A 17787-nucleotide genomic window follows, 5' to 3' on the forward strand; every position below is an offset into this window, starting at 1 on the left:
AGTGGGGTTTAATTTCCCTGCTAGGATTTGAATTGTTGCTCTACATGAGGGGTTTTTGTCTCTCTAAGTAAAGCAAGCTCAGGTCTCTTTTTTTTTTTCCCCCCTTTCTTCTTAACTTGCTGCATTTTGCTGCTTTATAACTACCGCAAATAACCACCATTTATTTTGACTTGAATCCCCTCCCTGCATCACGTGCATCTATCAGTTCCAGGGGGTTTGATCCAAAATGCCAGGCTCGCTGGCATGTGCTTATTTCATTTGTAGACCAAAGAACAATGAAAGATTTGCTTTGTGGAGAAACTTTCTATGAGGAATTACATGGACTTTGCAAACTGAGGACATGAAAAATGATCATCATTAGAATACACTGTTAGAATAAATGAGTCAAGGGGGAGAATCAAATAAGCAAGAGTCAGCAGTATAATGCCACAAATGATTTAAGGGTCATTAAACCTTTAAGTGTAAGTCCTCATTGAGGATAGGGCAGCAGTGGATGAGGGGAGAATCAAGCAGGGCTGTTCGTTGGTAGGTCTCTGATTCTCTTCTGTTGGTGTTTGAGAGAGAGCTGGGAGCAGGAGAAGAGATTTTAATTCTTGTTTGTTGCATGTTAAAAATCAGCCCTTCTAGCCCACTGGGAGAATGAGAAGCAAAGGGTTGACTGTGAGAGCAAAGGGGTCTGTTACAGCAGTGACTCTAAGGGAATCAGCATAAGACTGGATTTGACAGCAGGTTGGTAACAGCTGTCTGGTGAATCTGAACTGTATAAAATCTGTTCACTGCAGTATAAAATCTGTTCATTCTCTATTTAATTATCCATTTTAAAATACAGATAGAGAAATGGGTAGTAGCTATGGGACTCTGAGAATACCCTCGTGGAGAGATGGGCTCTTTGTTGTGGTCTGAATTTTCCATAACATCCTAGCTTGAAAAGCCATTGTAATTCCAACAGTTGTTTTATGTGTGGTTACTTTATCTCAGAGTGAGCATGGGGAAATAATTACACAGAAGTAGGAAGAAATTAACGGTTGGAAAGGAGTGCGAAGTGGAAATAAAGTAATGCTCAGAGCCACCTGCAGTTCTTTTCACATTCTGCATCTGTAAAGGTTCCCTAAACCTAATTCTAGTTACTGCTAGTGAGTTAATAGCACAAGTCATGTTAGGAGCAGGATGAAGTCTCATATTTAGCCAGAGATTAAATGATAGGCATGGGCATTAGAAAGTGTCTCTGGGCTAAGGAGCCAGCTCATATACAGAGAGATGGGCTGAATAAGCTGAGAAGCCTTTTCCCCTACTGTCAGCTGTAAATTAACAGAAGCAGAGATAAAATCTCCCAGAACTTCAACTACTGCCTTGCCTTCTTTTAAAGACAACTTAAGGAAACTATTGTATCCAAGTAGAGAAATTGTTTTCTCTCTTCCCTCAGTAAAAGACCACTTCAGTAACTTACCAGTTTAGAAAATCACACTGGAACACTGGGGATGCAAAACAGGAGCAGTAATGAAAAACATGTAGAAAACCAGCAGCAGGTGCTCTGGTCACCTTCTTTGAGCAGGCTGGAAACAGGAGGCTGATTCTCACTTTGGCTCAACTGGTATAGGTCTGGAGTAATGCTGTTAATACCTTTTGAATTACAGAAGTAATTGAAATACAGATTGATCCACTAATGTGTTTGTAACTCATAGGCACTAGGGATTAACATGGTTATTAAATAAAGTTACGCATGCGTGGCACAAATGATGAAAGACAGTTTAATAAGATCCTTGGAAGCTTGTGATCAGAAAGAATGCATTATGCGAGATAACTTGAATACATCTCTAGCAGCTTAATTAGCCTGGCAACACCATCCTTTCAAGGAAACCCTTGAATTATTAGCATACTCTTCCAGTTGTGTGCATATGTCCATGTAATTCAGCACTTCACTGTCGCGTTGCGTGTGCTTCAGTCTCTGCACTAAACTGCAGAACGTTATTTTGCCAGTTTTGCTGACTTGCTGCCCAGATAATTCAGCTCTGGTAAGGTTGGGGCTCTCATGGATTTTGGGGCCTTACTTCTTAACATCCGAGCTTGTGCCAGCAGTCAATAAGTAAACGTGTCGTTGTGTGTGTCTGCATTGCAGAATCTTCGGCCTCAGGAAAGCCGGACCGTGTTCAGTGGCTCTGTCAGCATCCCATCTATCACCAAATCCCGCCCGGAACCAGGACGATCGATGAGCGCGAGCAGTGGGTTAGCAGCACGTAAGCAAACAGAACCGTGTCACTTTGGGGTCTGTGCACAAGTATTTTAGGGAGAGGGCTACTTGCATTTGCTTCTGTCTATACTGTCACTAGTCGGGATTTTCAGAAGCCATGGCTGGCTGTGTTCCTGTTCAGGGCAAGCACAGTGTTTCAGTCTTGCTTTCAGAGGAGCACGTGAATAAGCAGCTGGCACTTTTGAGAGTCCCACATTTGTAATTTGTCAATTTTTTAATACATCAGAATTAAAATTACTGTCTTACCCTTGGGACTACGCTGGTGCTATTTAAGTGTTCTAAATCAGGGGCGAGTTGTTTGCAAGCTCCTTGGTTATTAACTTGGGTGCTGAACCATATTGGAGCTCTCGAGGCCCGTCTTGCTGCTGGTGCAAAGAGAAAGCAATAGAAAACTGGCAGCTGCTAAGAAGAGTTGCATTGCATTAGAAACAGCTTTCCTAGCACTGCCGTGCTGCCTGTGTGTGCCAGAGTCAGCACAGTGACTTGTGCAGAGACCGGGCAAGAGACTGTGTTATGGACACATGAAAACAGAGGCAGGACTAGTGTCCTGACTCCCCTAGGGTTTTCCCCCTCCCTGTACCACAGGCCGTGTTTGCTGCACGTTGCCAACTGCTTTGCAGAGAACGCGTGTCTGCTGCAGTCTGTACCTGCTGGTACAACTCACTCCTTAAGAAAGAGGCCACTAGAACTAGGCTGCTACCACAGCAGTGTCTCTGTCAGGAACATAGTGTCTGTGTCTGTGCTGCGTAAAGTGTGCTAATGCAGACATGCCAAGGGAAGGACCAGAGTCCCTACGAAAAACTGCAGTTGACAAAGCCCACATAAGCTTCAAGCCACAAGCTGAACATCTTGGGCTGTGCTGGAGGGAAGCAGAACTAACCAGAGAAAGAGTTAACAAATACCTGGTACACTGAGCACGTGTCCATAACCCAGTTTAATTCCTCTGCATGTTCTAGGATCGTCTGCACAAAACGGCAGTGCTCTGCGGAGGGAATTCTCAGGAGGTAGCTATGGAGCAAAGCGTCAGCCTATGGCATCACCCTCGGATGGTTCCTTATCCTCGGGAGGGCTGGAACAAGGCAGCGATGCACCAACAAGGGACTATGAGCGAGAGGTGAGTGACAAGAGGAGAAAATTTAGGTGTGTTGGTGAAGATGGGGAAGTTAAATTCTGTCCTGGGTTTGGCTGTAAGGTTGGGACTTGTTGACAATGAAGATTTGGAATTCTTGTATTTCGAGCTATCTGGACAAAAGACTTTGGTCAAACCGTGTCAGCTCTGGTCCTGGTATTTAACATGCAGAAAATGTTCTTTGCATTCCTCACCTGGAGGCACGTGCGTAGTGAGGCTTCCAAAAATCCTGGCCCAGCAGATAGTGACCTATCCCAGCTTGAAGTGATGATACTCCTTCTGCCCTTTATTTGCAAAGACGCTTAAGCTATCTCAGCAACCATTTCACTGGAGATGTTTTGTACTCAAAGTGCCTGAAGTTAACAAAGTAACTTAAGAATTAATTATAATAATTTTAATTTTGAGCACAAACTGGATTTAGTAGTTTATATTCTGTGCAGAACAAGACTATCATCATGATAGGACTGCAGTCCTGCCTAGTGCTAAACTCAGTCCCTCAACCGAGAATATTTTGGGAGGGGTCAGTCTCAAGTTGGGCAGCAAAACTTCCCCAGCCCATTTTCTTACCGAGGAGTGAGAAAACTGCAGATCCCACAGGCTTTTCATGGTACCAAATATATCCTTCCAGTTGAAGCTGGAAGGCAACTGTCAACTGAAACTCAAGCTCAGACATAGCTGCATTCTGCTGTACTCTGGAAGATTTAACTGGAGTAACTTGATAGGATGCTTTGAATTAATATCCTGGGAGTGCCAGTGAAGAGGTAGCTGTGATTAAGCTCATACCACAAAGATTTCTCAGTTTAGTGCAGGAGCATCTCAGATCATAATCTGTGAAAAGGCAAGAACCATCACTGTAGCTTCACCAGCAACCTGAAGTTGCACTCTGCTGACCAAGAGACCCTCAGCAACATGCAGGTGCAGGAATCCCACAGGTCCCGTATCCCTCTGTTGTGCCTGCTGAAAGCAGAGTGATCTGACCACTTCTCTTCAGACTCCCCAGACCAGGAAATCCTGAGCAAAAAAAATTCCTCAATGTTTTTGGACACAAGCAAAGTACGTGTTGAATCCAGTCACGTGTTGCTCAGACACCCTGAGTCACTCTCAAACTTGCTATCCTGACACTTACTGGTGGTGTTCTGTGTCTTTGGGCTGCAGGACTCTGACTCTCCGAGACACTCTACTGCATCGAACAGCTCCAACCTCAGCAGCCCTCCCAGCCCCGTTTCTCCTCACAAGACCAAGAGCCTCTCCCTGGAGAGCTCTGACCACGTGAGTTGGGACTCATGAACTGCTTCAGCATTCAGATTTGACATCACAGCAGCTTGCTGTCCCCATGGCTGTCCCCTTCACTTGTTCCAGTTCTCGCCTTCATCATCCTAACCCTCCCCATTCCCTGTCTGAAAGTGATCTGGGAGTGGGGTACAGAGGAAGGTAAAAGCTGGTCGTCTTCAGCACCGTTCAGCACTGCCTCACCCTCCCTTCCCCAGATTTGACAGCAGCAAACGAGCAAAGCTAGGGTGTTGGTAAATATCAGATGCTGTAGATTTGTATTAGTATTGGTTTCCTTTTTGTGGTTACAGCTGCTTCATTTTTAAAGATATATTTATCCCACCCCCTTTCCACTTCCCAAAAAGTAGCTTAAGTAGACCAGACCAGTATCAACAAGAGAAAATTCAGAGGGATTTTGTTTTCATGCAGTAGCTCATTGTACTGTACAAAAGTAGCACAGAGACCCCTTCCCCTGCATGGGGAATGATCAGTATGTCAGAGGCACATAAAAGCTTTCAGCCACCACGTTTGAATGTCAATCTGATTGTCGCCAGCAAATCCTTATTGATTAAAATGATGCATATTTTACTACAGTACAGAGTTTAAATAAATAGGCAGATGTTAGATTAAAATACGTATGTATATATTCAAAGAAAAAAAAAGCATTGTGTATGCAGCAGAAGATGGATGCTTATTTAAGAGAGCCTTTAATTTAAGATTTGTGTTGTCCCTGTTTTCATGCTTGGTAATATACAGACTTGGAGGCCTGGCCTAAAACCTTTTGCAGGACAGAGATCCCTTTTCCGCAGCACTCGCTGCACTGTAGGAGAGGTCCCTGCAGTGCTTTCACATTTCTTTCCTTCTGGCAGTAGCATAACTGAAGCTGTAATTCCTACTTTCATGTTAATCCTCATTCTTTGCAAAAATGACAATTGGGAAGCAACCCCCTGTCCCAACAACCAGGACCACTGGTCAGCCAGTGGCTGCCCTGGTTTCTAGTGTGCTAGCTGTGCAGCTGAGGAACCTTACAGCATGCTACAGGAGAGAGCCTTAAGGCAGCAAGGGAGTTCAGTGCAGCAGGATTCAACAGGAAGACTTGTTTCCCTGGGTCAGCCTTTGGCCAGGTTTAACCTGGAAGGGAGCAGTCTTCCACATCTCCTTGACCATCCTTAACCAGAAAACTGTTACTGGCATTACCAAATACTAGTTTTTAACACACATCAGCCAAATGAGTGCCCTTAGCCCAAAGCTAGCCCTGGCTAGCTACGCTGTCACTGTAGCAACCAAGAACCTTGAAGACTGACCTCAGACTGTTCACACTGTGGTAGTCAAAGATGCCTAGTCACCCACAACTGCCATGCTGGCAACGTTGGTTTTCCTCTCCCTCCCTCCCCCCCTGTGCTGTGGGTTTGTGCAATTGGCAGTTGTTTCTATGTGCTCATCTGCTGTTTGGTTCCAATAGCAGGTCAGGTTGGAGGGCAGAAAGTATTGCAGTGGAAGACAGAGCCCACTGAAGCTGGTCGTGCAGTCAACAGCATAAAGTGAGAGACTGATGTACAAATGGATGGTTAAGAGGAAGATGTCTCTTTAATTAGCAAGGCAGATGTGTGTGTTTAGATAAGCCTCTCCATAGTATTGTTGCTGGCTTTATACTATGATCATACTCAAACACATAAGGGCTTTTTGTAATTAGAATACCAGTTTTTGTGGGTTTTGGAAACTTGTTATGGCTCTTACTAAACCATTCCATATTCTTGCAGTCAGCAGTATGTAGTGTTTCACCCACATAGAGATGTCTGGAGTTCTCCAGTTTCTGTCTTCCCTGATAGAAGCTCTAGGTAAGTTCAAACCATGTACAGCAATTTCCAGGTATGATCTAAATGTGAAAGAGGGAATGAGACACAGATTATCTAATCCATTTAATCATGCTGGGTCTCCTAGGTAAGATTTCTCTTTCACTTTGAATCAAGAGGCTTGTCCAAGTTTCAGCTTATTAAAAGTTATTTTGGGACAGGGATTCAAGAAGTTTGTTTAAAACCATCATGTCAAAAGCCTCTCTCTCTCTCTCCTGTTTGGGTTTTTCAGAGTAGCAAGCTGGTTGTGTTGCTTGTTTCCACTTCAAGGGTACTACTTTTGCAAGCCTGACATTTAATATTAAAAGGATTATAAACAGCTAAAGCACTTGAAATTCATTCCTCCCAGAGAAGTATTCAGTCTTTCTGAGGGACAGATATGCAGGGTGGTATTGGCATTATTAAAACTCCATATCAGCTTCTTTTTAAAGCTGATTGCTTTTGCTTCAAGTATAGCCACTGCTTTTTCCCCACCATTCCCTCCTTTTGGTGAAGCATGTCCACACACTTTTCAAAGCCTTTGCAGACTAGTTTTGTATTTACTGTATGTTGTATTTATACATTAATCTTATTTCAATGTTGAGAGAAGGCATTGAAACAGCAGTCACTGAAGATAGAGCAGCCTGCCTGCCAGTCCAGAGAGAGGGGCACAGGATCTTTTTTATTTACAGTTGAGCTCATGCTCTATCTGAAAATGGAACCTGAAAAGCCACAACACAGCAAATAATTGAGTAAACCCCTATGTTTACTCTTGTTACGGTGCCTGCAATCTATTGATATCAAAACCTGACATTTTCAGGCAGAGCAGAGGTCAGCTGTGTTACAAAACTAAGCTCCAGAGCCCTACCCTTTGTACACCACAGTTTCTAAGCCTTGGCAGTCTCCTTTAGGATTACTATATTTAATCATTAGTTTGGTACTGTGCAGTTTTATACGCATTTCTTCAAAAGAGAAACAGCAACTGTTCTCTCAGTTGAAAAGCAAATGACCACATCACTTATTTGAAAAGAGAAAAATGTCCTGGGACTTAAATAGTTTGATATATTTGGGGACCATTTGATGATCCACTCAGTTTTAAACCACACTCATCTCTCTTTTTGTTGCTGTGAACACTGAAAACACACGCATACTGTAGCTAAGCTTTCTAAATACTCATTGGGCTAGGAAAAGCAACTTGGTCATTTGAACTGTAAGACTCTTGACTGGTATCTCGAAGACAGTTGTCTCTTAAGGTTTGATGTTTGCTACGTTGCACTGTAGCGTTGCTTCAACTTCACAGTTAGAGGCCTGCATTTTGTTCGGGGAGCTTTAAATCTCCCGTTGAGTTTTTGACTGTAGCATATGTTCTCTGTACACAGTATGTATCTAGCTGATTTTTTCCTTTTGGCTGAGACTGAAGGCATTTGCATTTTTGACACTGCTTAAACATTTGGGTTGTTGGGTTTTTGCCTTGTTTTCTTTCTCTTTTGATGGCAACAAAGGATCTGAACAGATTCAGGCAGCTACTAAGGATTCCAGGTTATAGAATGAAAAAGGTTGGTAAATAGTTTTCCCCTACATGTGCGTGCACACAGATACGTGGCTTCCTTCTACATTTCATAAACCCAGAAGCAGGGTTATAGCACTCTTCTCTCTTGCCTTTGACCTGTAGAATACAGCTGGTGGTTTCAAACAAACATTCCTGAGGCTGTGGTGAAATAGGTGCTTCTTTTTCCTCTCAGTTAGTTGCTGTGGCTTGGTATGAATGTGCATTCTGCCCATTTGAACGGGTTTCCAAACTTGAGTCAGGAATGTTACTTCTTTGATTTGATTCTGATGAAATTACAAGCCAGGTGTGCTATTCTCAGGTATACAGCAGAGGGAAGCTAAGGGTCTTGTCATACCAAACCAGTCCCAAAAGCATAGTGTATTTAGAGAAGCGTAGTTTAACTGCACCTAACTTGTTCACAGCCTTTTGGAACACAACAGTTGAAGTAGTAACACAGCAAGAGATTCTGGCACCGTATTGTCTTGCATGGCCAGACCCTGAATGACAGGACAAACATGCTCTTGGGTGGAAGAAGGTTTGCTTTTCATGTTATGCACGCTGCTTCATTTTAAATGAATACATTAAGGATAAAATTTATTGCAGTGCAAGTTCCCCCACCTCCTGAGCCTTAGGCTGAGAATCAGAGTGGCACATAGTAACTTCTGCTGTGGGGTTTTGTGTTAATAGGAGTAATTTCCACAGGGGAAATGGGACAACTTTCTGCACTAACCCACTATATTTGATAAACACTCCCAGAAACAGCCCTGCTGTAGGCTTCCCAGTCTAAATTCCAACTCTTTGTCTTTCATTCCAGCCGCAGCTCAGTACAACCTATTTTCATTCTGCATTTAAGAAAGTCTCATCCACAGGGAAGAAATCCACAACCAACCCAGTGTTGGTATTTCCGAGCAATTATACCTGCCTTTTTATGTATGACAGTTTCATATCATTTATTTTTAAAATATGGGTTTTTTTAGGTTTTTCATTGTAATATTATTGTACAGTTTTGCATGGCATAGATGTAATCACTTTTTTGTTTTAGAGTATAAAAGCTGACAAGTGTGCGTGTGGGGGAAAGATTCTGCTTTTTGCCTCTTCTCACTTTTTTGTTTAATGCCCTCAATGTTGTAGGGGACATTGTAAGAGATTCTCTGCTACAGAACAATGATGTAGATTCTTTTGCACAGAAATATTTAAGGTGGAAAAAGTCAACAATGTAAAAATGACTTGCCACCAATATTTTATGTTGGTAACACACTTAATATTAACCTACTTTGATGTACTGCAATAAAACAGGGAACTGTTAGAAATGTACATGTTCTGTCTTTTTTTCCCTACCTCTCCATGTTAAGCTTGGAGGAGGAAATGGAAAAGGGAACAACAGCGTTTTTGAAGATAAAACCAGGATGTTGGAACATCTGTACAAGTACACAGAGGGAAGAAAAGGAATAGCTGAGAACAAAGTGAAGTCATTATGTTATGTCTTAGTATATTGAACTTCTTCAACTACACTTTTCCTGACCTTTCTCTGAAGTCATTTATTCTGTGTCAGTATTTGTAGTCATTGTGATGTTCCTCCTTCATTGAGTTACATATCGAATGTTTAGTTGTCCTAGTGTTAGATGCTGGATTCTCAAGTTACCAAATTCACTTTCATGCATCTTTAAGTGCATCATCTCAAAACACATCATGTGAAGTTTTGCATGTGTCCTGACCCTTTCACAGCATCCACCCCTTCCTCCCAATGCTCAGCCTGGGATTTTCTCCATACTAGAGACTGACTGTTGGGACCTCTTCATTCATTGTTCCTCTTCATTCTTTACCCTGGTGGCAAAAGTCCTAGCTTTGATAACATGCTTCACCTCCCACACAGACCCCTGCTGCAGGAACACTGGACTGAGCTGTTACTAATGCCCCCCTCCTTCAGCCAAAATTACTACTTTTTCAGCACACACACCCTCTTCCCCAGTTGATGTGAATTTAAGCCCATGGGCTCATTGCATTTAGGCCACTGCAGGTCTCTCCTAGCTGCTGCTGCTCTGTGAAATACCATCTGTTTCCTGTGCTCTGACTTACACAATCAGTGCTGTATTTCTGATTCCCCAGGGTTCCAGTTGCACCATCCCAGCTGTGAAGGTCTTGGGAAATGGGCCTTCTATTGTCAAGGGAATTGGACATTAGAAAAGCAGAAAGTGAGCTGCATGCTAGGCTTCCTGTTCAGCTCCTCAGCATTCATTTTCTGGCTAAAGAAGGTAGGAAAATCACTGCTGCCACACATACGTAGCCTGAATCTTGATTCTTTAGAATGGAAAATCCCTCTCTTCAGAGAAGCAGATTTAATGTCCAGCTTGCCCTGTGGAACAAGGAACACTATTCTGCAAGAGGATTTTTCTAGAACTTAGAAGCTTGCTGCAGTAGAGCAATGTTCATACCCTCAACCTACATGTGCAGTTCAAGGAAATGCAGTAGGCTGCTAAGACCAAGCAGCACTGATCAAGTGTTGCTGCTCACTGTAAAGTGCCATGGCTGCGTTGACTTGAAGCCAGAGCACAGTGTTTCTGGCTCACCTTTTCTCTGTGGCTGTTACACTGACGTGCAGTTCCTCATGTCACAACTCTCTCTGGACAAAACTACAGAAATTGGTCATGCTTTTAGAACATACACAAAAGGACAGAACCATGAGCTCCGATTTGTCTTCCTACTAAACATCTTACCTTCTGCTAGCTGCTATCCTTCAGGCAAATGCAAAACAACTCCACTTTTCAGCTTGATGCTATTCTTAAACATGCTTTCTCTCAGCTGGATTTGATGATCTTAAAGGTCTTTTCCAACCTAAACAATTCCATGACTCTCAAAGGAAGGGAAATGTTTGCTGAGAGTTAAACACTCATGCCCCAGCATGGTATGCAAGAGATCTGTGGCCACATGAACAAGCACGTTCTCATCTCACCTAGTGTGCTTGCTGGAAAAGTGAACTCTAACGCTCTTCAAGTTATTTTGCTTTCTTTGCAAGTGCTCTGAAGCTCCCCTAATCCAATTCTCTTGTCAGCTTTTTATGCTTTGCTTTTTTTTTTTAATAAAGGAATTTAACATCTTAAACAATTTCACTGCTTTTACAGCTGCAAGGTCTAGATCCAAAAGGAGAAAAACTAAGCAATGTCTATCAGAACCTGAGTGCCCTATCAGTGTACAAAGTTAAACAGCTTAATGCAAAACAATCACTGAACAAGAGAGTTCACTCTTCTCAAAGGGTTAAGGAATAACCTGACCAGTACTTCTAGTTGAATTAAATAGCACTGGATCTTTCTCAACCAAGTCTTAAATGAAGCAGTTCGCTTATTTATAAGCTTGGAATAAAGGTAACACAATACTCTGTTTTCTTCTTTCTCAAGAGGTCCATCCTAGGAGAACCCATTTATTCACTTACCTGTTCTTTACCTCTGGAAGTGTCAGCAGTCAGGATTTCTTACGTACTGAAGTATAAGATCATACAAACTCTGTGTTCCTGGGCTGTGTTCACCGAGTAGGACCAGCTGAGCCTGCTGCTAAATGTCTGGCAAGTGCCAGGTAAGGACATCTGCCTTACTAGCACCAGGTAAGCATCAACTGCAACAGCCACGCTTTCTTCACAAGTGGAGGAAAGACAGAGACCTGTGTCCAGGAGACTGGTAACAGAATGATTAAAACAAAGGAAATAAGGAAAAGTGGTCATGACCAGGGATTCTCATTGCCAGACAGATGTTCAGGCTGATGTCCTTCTGGCTCCTGGTAAACTTGTCACCATCACTGTTTAGCTTTAGATAGATGGCTTTAGAAGGGTAGTAGATTCCTGGAGCAAACAGCAACTGCAACAAGAGAAGACTTGGAAGCTCGTCCTTCTGCTCTGCTCCTGTTTAGCCCAGAGGACAGGACGCCGTTCACTTGGCCAGTCACTGTCTCACCAGAAGACGACAAAACAACTGCAGGCAGAAGGCCTACCGCACAAGCTCTTGTTTATTGAAACCAGGAAGTTGTACAGGTACAGGCTTTGTACAAAAACCTACAAAGGTAAATGTCCTAGCTTGACTCCAGCAGTTTAAAACTGTGCGTCTGGGTTTAAATGCTCAAGAGAGACATAACATGTTTGTCTGCCTTGCCCTAAGTTCTGCAATACAGGAAAACAGAGAAACAGAGCAGGTTCTTGGTTAGAAGTCCAGCAGGCAATTGGTGTCAGAGGTGTAGCTTACCTAACTCTCCCTCAGGAAAGCCAGGAGCTACCAGCGAGTGAAGAATTCCACCTTTTGTGCTCAGATCCAGCTCTGGTGAGAGCATACCTGACTCCCAGAACCGAGATGGGTTGTGTGAGTGTATGTGTGCGTTTAAAAGACAAAAGCACTCAATTCCCAGAATTTAAAATACTTCCTAGGTTTAGCTTGCAAGCCAAGGAGGCAGAAAGCATAAAACTTTATCCTTATGTACACACACCTACACCCACCAATATCAGTAAAATCCAGGAGGGTTCCTAGACTGCCACCACCTTATTTACTTACAGAAACGTGGGGGGAAAGGTGCTGAATGTGTCTGTGGTAGGGTACACCTTAATATTTCATTCTCTAATTTGGGGTATGAAAACTACTTGAACTCCACCTTAGCACAAAAGGGGGAAAGATTTTAAAAAACAATTTCTTTGAGAATTACAAACAGGTTTCAATAGTAAATACTGCTCCTGTCCTCCTGCCCCTACCCAGTATAAAACCCAACCAATACGCAGCCACCATCACAACGTTAAAAAGGCATCCAAGGTCGTCGGCTGGTGCCTTGACACGGTACAGAAGCACTCAAGAAGACAGTTTCCTGTGGACTGTACTGGCAGTCAGCGTAGGACAGACACAGCATGAATGAACAGCTTTGTCCTCCTGAAACGCACACTTGGCTTCCAGGGCACAGGCTGCTGCATCTCAAGAGGATGGAGAGCTGGGGTGCAATGCATGGGAGGCTAGAACGCTCTCTGCAAGGCTCAGGTGAACTGTGCCCTCAGAACAAGAGTTGTTAATTCATTGCACTACTCCTCTGGCTTCTTGCCCCTACTGCTCCAATATTTGCTATATGCCTCTTGGAACATGTTTTTGCAGGGAATTTTGGCCTTCAGTTTGGTGCAGATAAGGAAAGAACCCCCCATCTTCCGATGAAGAGAGTACGTCTCCTCTGGCGGAGGGACAAGCCGATGCTTCAGCATGACTGGGATTAAACCATGGATCTTTTCAGTGGTGCTTTGGTTGCCGAAATCAAAAGGTTCCTCAGATGCAAAAGCCTCTCCCAGGATGAGGACAGCATTTAAGTGGGCATCTTCCATTTCCTACCCAAAGGAAAGAGGCATAAATAACATCACTAGCCATGTCAACCACCAGGGAGGAAAAGGAGTTCTAGCACTAACAGCAGCAGCTCAGGAGAAATACCTAGCTCTATAGCCACAACACAGGTAGCCTCCAGCCCCCAGCACGACTGATGAACATTTGGTTAATACAGTTTTGAGCAATTAAACCTTCCAGAAGACCACCTGCCCAGTCATGAAATTCCAGCAGTCGTGCAGGGGGAAAGAAGGAAGGACCAAGGTTTGGGGGCTAGCTGTGTCATCACTTCCGCCCCCGCTCCCAAAAGGAAGGCAGAGAACAAAAGCCAAAGCCTTTTTGCCCTCCTCACTCATCCTGTCAACAGGGCTTTCAGACTGACATTGACTTTTACCACACCAAGAAACCTGGGGAAGTCCACAGACACACAGCAAACTTAGCAGCAGCCACCACTAAAAGCAGACCCTTTGGCTCCATACCTTGACTTCATAACCAGTGAGGAATTTCATCTCAATAGACTTCTTCAGTACCCTCTCTCTGTCCATGTCAGCAGCTGCCTTGATTACCTGAAGAAGAGGAACACTTTCAGAAGAGCTAGGGATGACCTGAGTCATGTTTTGAGTACAGGACTATTACATAGGCTACAGGTACACATGCTGCCTGCTCGCTTCCTTGACTTTGCCCTTGTCTCCAGGGCATGTTGGGCAGTTTAAGAGCTAGTGGCCAATAGATAGAGCTGCTGGCTCTCCAAAGCTCTTCCCAGCAGGGCTACACATAGCCCAGACAACATAAGAGGCATCAAAAAAGCCTCACAAATCCCTCTGCTCCTCCCCCACCAAACTGATAGAACCAAGTGTGTGAGAAGCTCCTGGCCCCCGCAGCTCCATTTATCAAGTGCAGAACATGGTGATCACCAAGGGAGCACACGAGACTTCACATAATTGATCAAGTCTGTAAGCAAGCTAGAAATCACAGGAAGAGAGTGATCAGAACAAGCAAGTCCTCATCTACAAATCACTGAACTCTCAGTGCTCTGATTGCTTTGCTGCCCGAGTTTCCCAGTAAGCAACATGACAGTCCTCCATGTTTGCCACGCAATTCAGACATCCAGACTCACTCAGATAGCCAGAGGCCTGCAGAAGACTATGGTAAGGGATGAAACATGAACAGAGATCCCTCTCTTGCCTCCAGCCCCGCTTCCTTCCTTCCACACCCAAATGGACTCAAGTGCAAAGTGATACAGCCAAGAGATAAGCATAAGTTTGCAAATACTTTTAAGAGCCCCAGTGCAGCACTCCAGGACACAGAGCAAGTCCTCACCTCTATGTAGACATCCGTGAACTTCTCATCAAACCCTCGAGTTGCTCCAAAGTCCAGCAGGGCCACCTGGAAACGGACAAACCCAGCTATAGTACAGTTCCAACCACTCAAGTAGAGTCTGACGTTAAGACTGCTGATGTCCTCAGCACAGGTGGCTGAAGAGCCTTTCCAGTGCAGCTGAGCTTCCCCCAGCTCCTTTATTCCCTGACAGCAGCAGAAGCATTTGGACATTGGACAGGACAGAGGGTATGGCCTATGCTCAACACTCACTGCTGCTCAGCTGGTCACTCCACTCAGGCTCTGTGTGAGGGCAGAGCAGCACAGAACCTTTTTCCAGCACATTTTAGCACAGACCTCAGGGATGAACAAGCAATTCCATCCGACCTGCAGGGCACAAGCAAGCAGCCAAACCCACAAACAGGACATCTGCATTTGCCACCCTTATCTTCAGCACAGCTCAAGACAAGAGCATCCAGTTAGAGAGTCCTTGGCTCAGGTGTGCCCTGGTAGGGCACTGCCAGCTGCAGCTTCCCACTGACCTGCCTCAAAACAGACCCTGAAGCTGCAGAAGTAGCTGTGCATGGATCTCGGGCCAAAGACAGGCAGCCCTGCTCTCCTACCCAGGCTGAGTGAGGACAAGTGGCAAAGGGACAGGTTCCACTGTCCTACCTGCCCAAGGCTCAAGGACAGGAATCAGAGAATCTCAGTCAAGGCTTGTTAAACTTTGGGAGTGAGGAATAACCAAAAGCTAGTGAAAATCAGCTCTAGTGCAGGCAGAACAACAGCTCCTTGGGCTTACCTTGTGCAACTGTGGGTCATAGAAGAAGTTAGACCAGTTTGGGTCAGTCTGCATATACCTGAACTCAAACAGCTCCCGCAGACACAGGACCAGGATGTTGTGACAGATCTTGAAAAGCAAGAAGAGAAAGCAGCAAGTCAGGAGGGCAGCAAGCCCTGCTCACCCATGTAATTCACAGTGTGCATTAGCAAACGGGACACATCACCACGCTGGCAGGAACTACCTGCTCCATGCTGCTAAACTCCAGAAGAAGTGAAGGAGCAACTCTCAGCCCACACCTACCATGGGACATCCTTAGCAGACAGCACAGATGCCATGCAAGCTTTACATCACCCAAAGCTGCAGTTCTTAATGAGCCCTTGGTTGTGCTGCCCTGTATCCAGCAGCTGAGACCAAGGCTGCACAGCTCACCCAGTGCATGTGTTACTTGTGTCCCCATCCTGCCTTTTGCCTTCCCAGCTCTGACTGCACACTTGGTTCTTGCTTTGAGAGCAAAGGAACAGTGCTTTACATTGCAAAGAGGGATCCAGAACCAGAGGTGGCAGAGGCCAGTGGAGCATTACAGCCTACCCGGGTGGGAAGTCCTGCAGAACACTAGCCAAAACAGAGCCAGTGAAGCTCTGGGAAATGAGGTGTGGTGCCAGGGCATTTTATGTTAAAGGCCAAAACAAGCTGAAGAAGAGTCTCTTCCTGTAAAGGTGCCAAACAATGTATAGAGCTAGGACCAAACCATCACTGAATGGGGTCTTCACTAGATATACACCCCCACCACATACTCCTCAGCCAAGTCTTCTACTGAATGACAAGCTACAGCAGAGCTTTGCTGTGAGGAGAGTTAAACCAGAGCCTGTCCAGCAGAACTGACAACCTCATCCTGCCCCTCTTCAGCTTCTGCAGCATCGTATCCAAGAGGGAGGGAGGAGAGCACCAAATGCAAGCCAGACCCTGCCACAGGCCACCACCATTTGGGTCAGAAGGTTGTGGGTCAGCCAGGCCAGACACATACAGGAAAGAAGTGCTCCTCCTGCAGCAACATCCACCTCACAGCCTTTTAAAAGCAGCCCTGATGATACAGCAGCTCACTGGAGGGGACAAGCCCTAGGAACAGACAGCTCAGGGGTCTCGGGCAGCTCCGGCAGAGCTTCAAGTCTAGTATGACGCCGAGATCTGTTTCTCTCTAGAGATACACACCTAGAGACCACTCTGCCTCCCTCCCCAGTGACCCGCTAACAGCTGAGAGCTCACACCAAGGCAGAAAGAAAACAAATATAAAAACCCCAAATACCAGGACAGTTATTTCTGCAATAGAACAGCTGCTTGTCCCACCACAGGCCTCCAGTCCCTTGCTATATTCAGCACCAACGCCTACCCATCCCCACATCCCCCTCCTGTTTAGAGAGGTACTTTTCCAGCAGCCCTGCACAGCACAGGTCAGTCCCACAGGAGGAGATGACACCCAACTGCTTGCACCAAGATGATGCTGCCCAAAGAGCAGCTGCAAAACAAGACTCCTCACCCCTAGCTGACAAGCCCTCCCAAACTTAGGGTCGTCAGAAATGGGGCATCTAGGAGGTACACAGCTAGGCTACCTTCTCTTCAGCCACCCTCTCCAACTGAATGCCTAGGCCAGCCTGGTAAGATGCCACCACACTGCCCAACTCCATGAAGAGGATCCTTCCAAGAGGCTTGAGACAGTTCCCAAGTCAAGCACTGCTCTGTGCTACTCAGGGTTTGCCCTTCCACAAAGCATCCCCTGGTCTAGCGGTCACCAGGCAGGCCAAGCACACTGCTGTGAGCCAGGGGAGAAGCCTCACCACCACCCCACAGTACCTCATTTCGGATCTCCTGGCTCAGCCCTACGCCTTGATCCAAGGGGAAGCCAGACACCAGCTCTGTGGTCAGGACATGCTTGCTGCACAGCTCATCCACAACTTTGGGGATGTAGAAGAAGGGGTCATCTTTCAGCAGCTCCCTAGGGGAAAGGGAATAAAAAGGTGAGGAGCCCTGAGAGCAGCCAGGATCTCTGCAACACCTCTCACAGCCCATAGCCCCTTCACACCTCTCCCCACACCCTGCAAAAGGCTGCAGGAGATGTTTTCCTCAGCAGCTGCAGTAGGGATCAAGTCAGCAGAAACCACACCAGTGACTTACAGCTGCTGCCAGCTCCTGAGGCCACAACTCCTGCCAGAGCAGTGGTATTAGGAGGGCTCCAAGCTGGTGTATCAAGGAGCACTGGAATCTCTTGCTCACCCCACTTCACTTCAGGGCCAGACTACTACATAGATGGAAGAAACAGGCCTTTTCCAAGAGGAGT

The 17787-nt window shown here is 45.3% G+C and overlaps 2 protein-coding genes across 2 annotated transcripts in view; one reads left to right on the forward strand and one right to left on the reverse strand.

Annotated features, from left to right (window-relative positions):
- Positions 1 to 5272, forward strand: part of LOC104403458 (serine/threonine-protein kinase MRCK alpha-like) — a gene marked incomplete at its 5' end in the record, with an annotated part of 29542 nt that extends 24270 nt beyond the window's left edge. Inside the window, 3 exons of the mRNA XM_010011602.1 lie at positions 2117 to 2234; positions 3205 to 3362; positions 4533 to 5272. Of these exons, the coding sequence (XP_010009904.1) occupies positions 2117 to 2234; positions 3205 to 3362; positions 4533 to 4664 (408 nt within the window). The remainder of the gene's footprint in view (positions 1 to 2116; positions 2235 to 3204; positions 3363 to 4532) is intronic.
- Positions 5273 to 12693: 7421 nt separating this feature from the next.
- ADCK3 (aarF domain containing kinase 3) overlaps positions 12694 to 17787 on the reverse strand; it is a 29410-nt gene continuing 24316 nt past the window's right edge. The window contains exons 10-14 of the mRNA XM_010011601.1: positions 17304 to 17445; positions 15474 to 15581; positions 14675 to 14740; positions 13834 to 13920; positions 12694 to 13362 (exon numbers count right to left, since the gene is read on the reverse strand). Of these exons, the coding sequence (XP_010009903.1) occupies positions 13069 to 13362; positions 13834 to 13920; positions 14675 to 14740; positions 15474 to 15581; positions 17304 to 17445 (697 nt within the window). The 3' untranslated portion in view covers positions 12694 to 13068. The remainder of the gene's footprint in view (positions 13363 to 13833; positions 13921 to 14674; positions 14741 to 15473; positions 15582 to 17303; positions 17446 to 17787) is intronic.

The sequence above is a fragment of the Nestor notabilis genome, unplaced genomic scaffold (genome assembly GCF_000696875.1).
Source record: "Nestor notabilis isolate BGI_N333 unplaced genomic scaffold, ASM69687v1 scaffold11873, whole genome shotgun sequence".
In the NCBI taxonomy this organism is placed as follows: Eukaryota; Metazoa; Chordata; class Aves; order Psittaciformes; family Psittacidae; genus Nestor; species Nestor notabilis.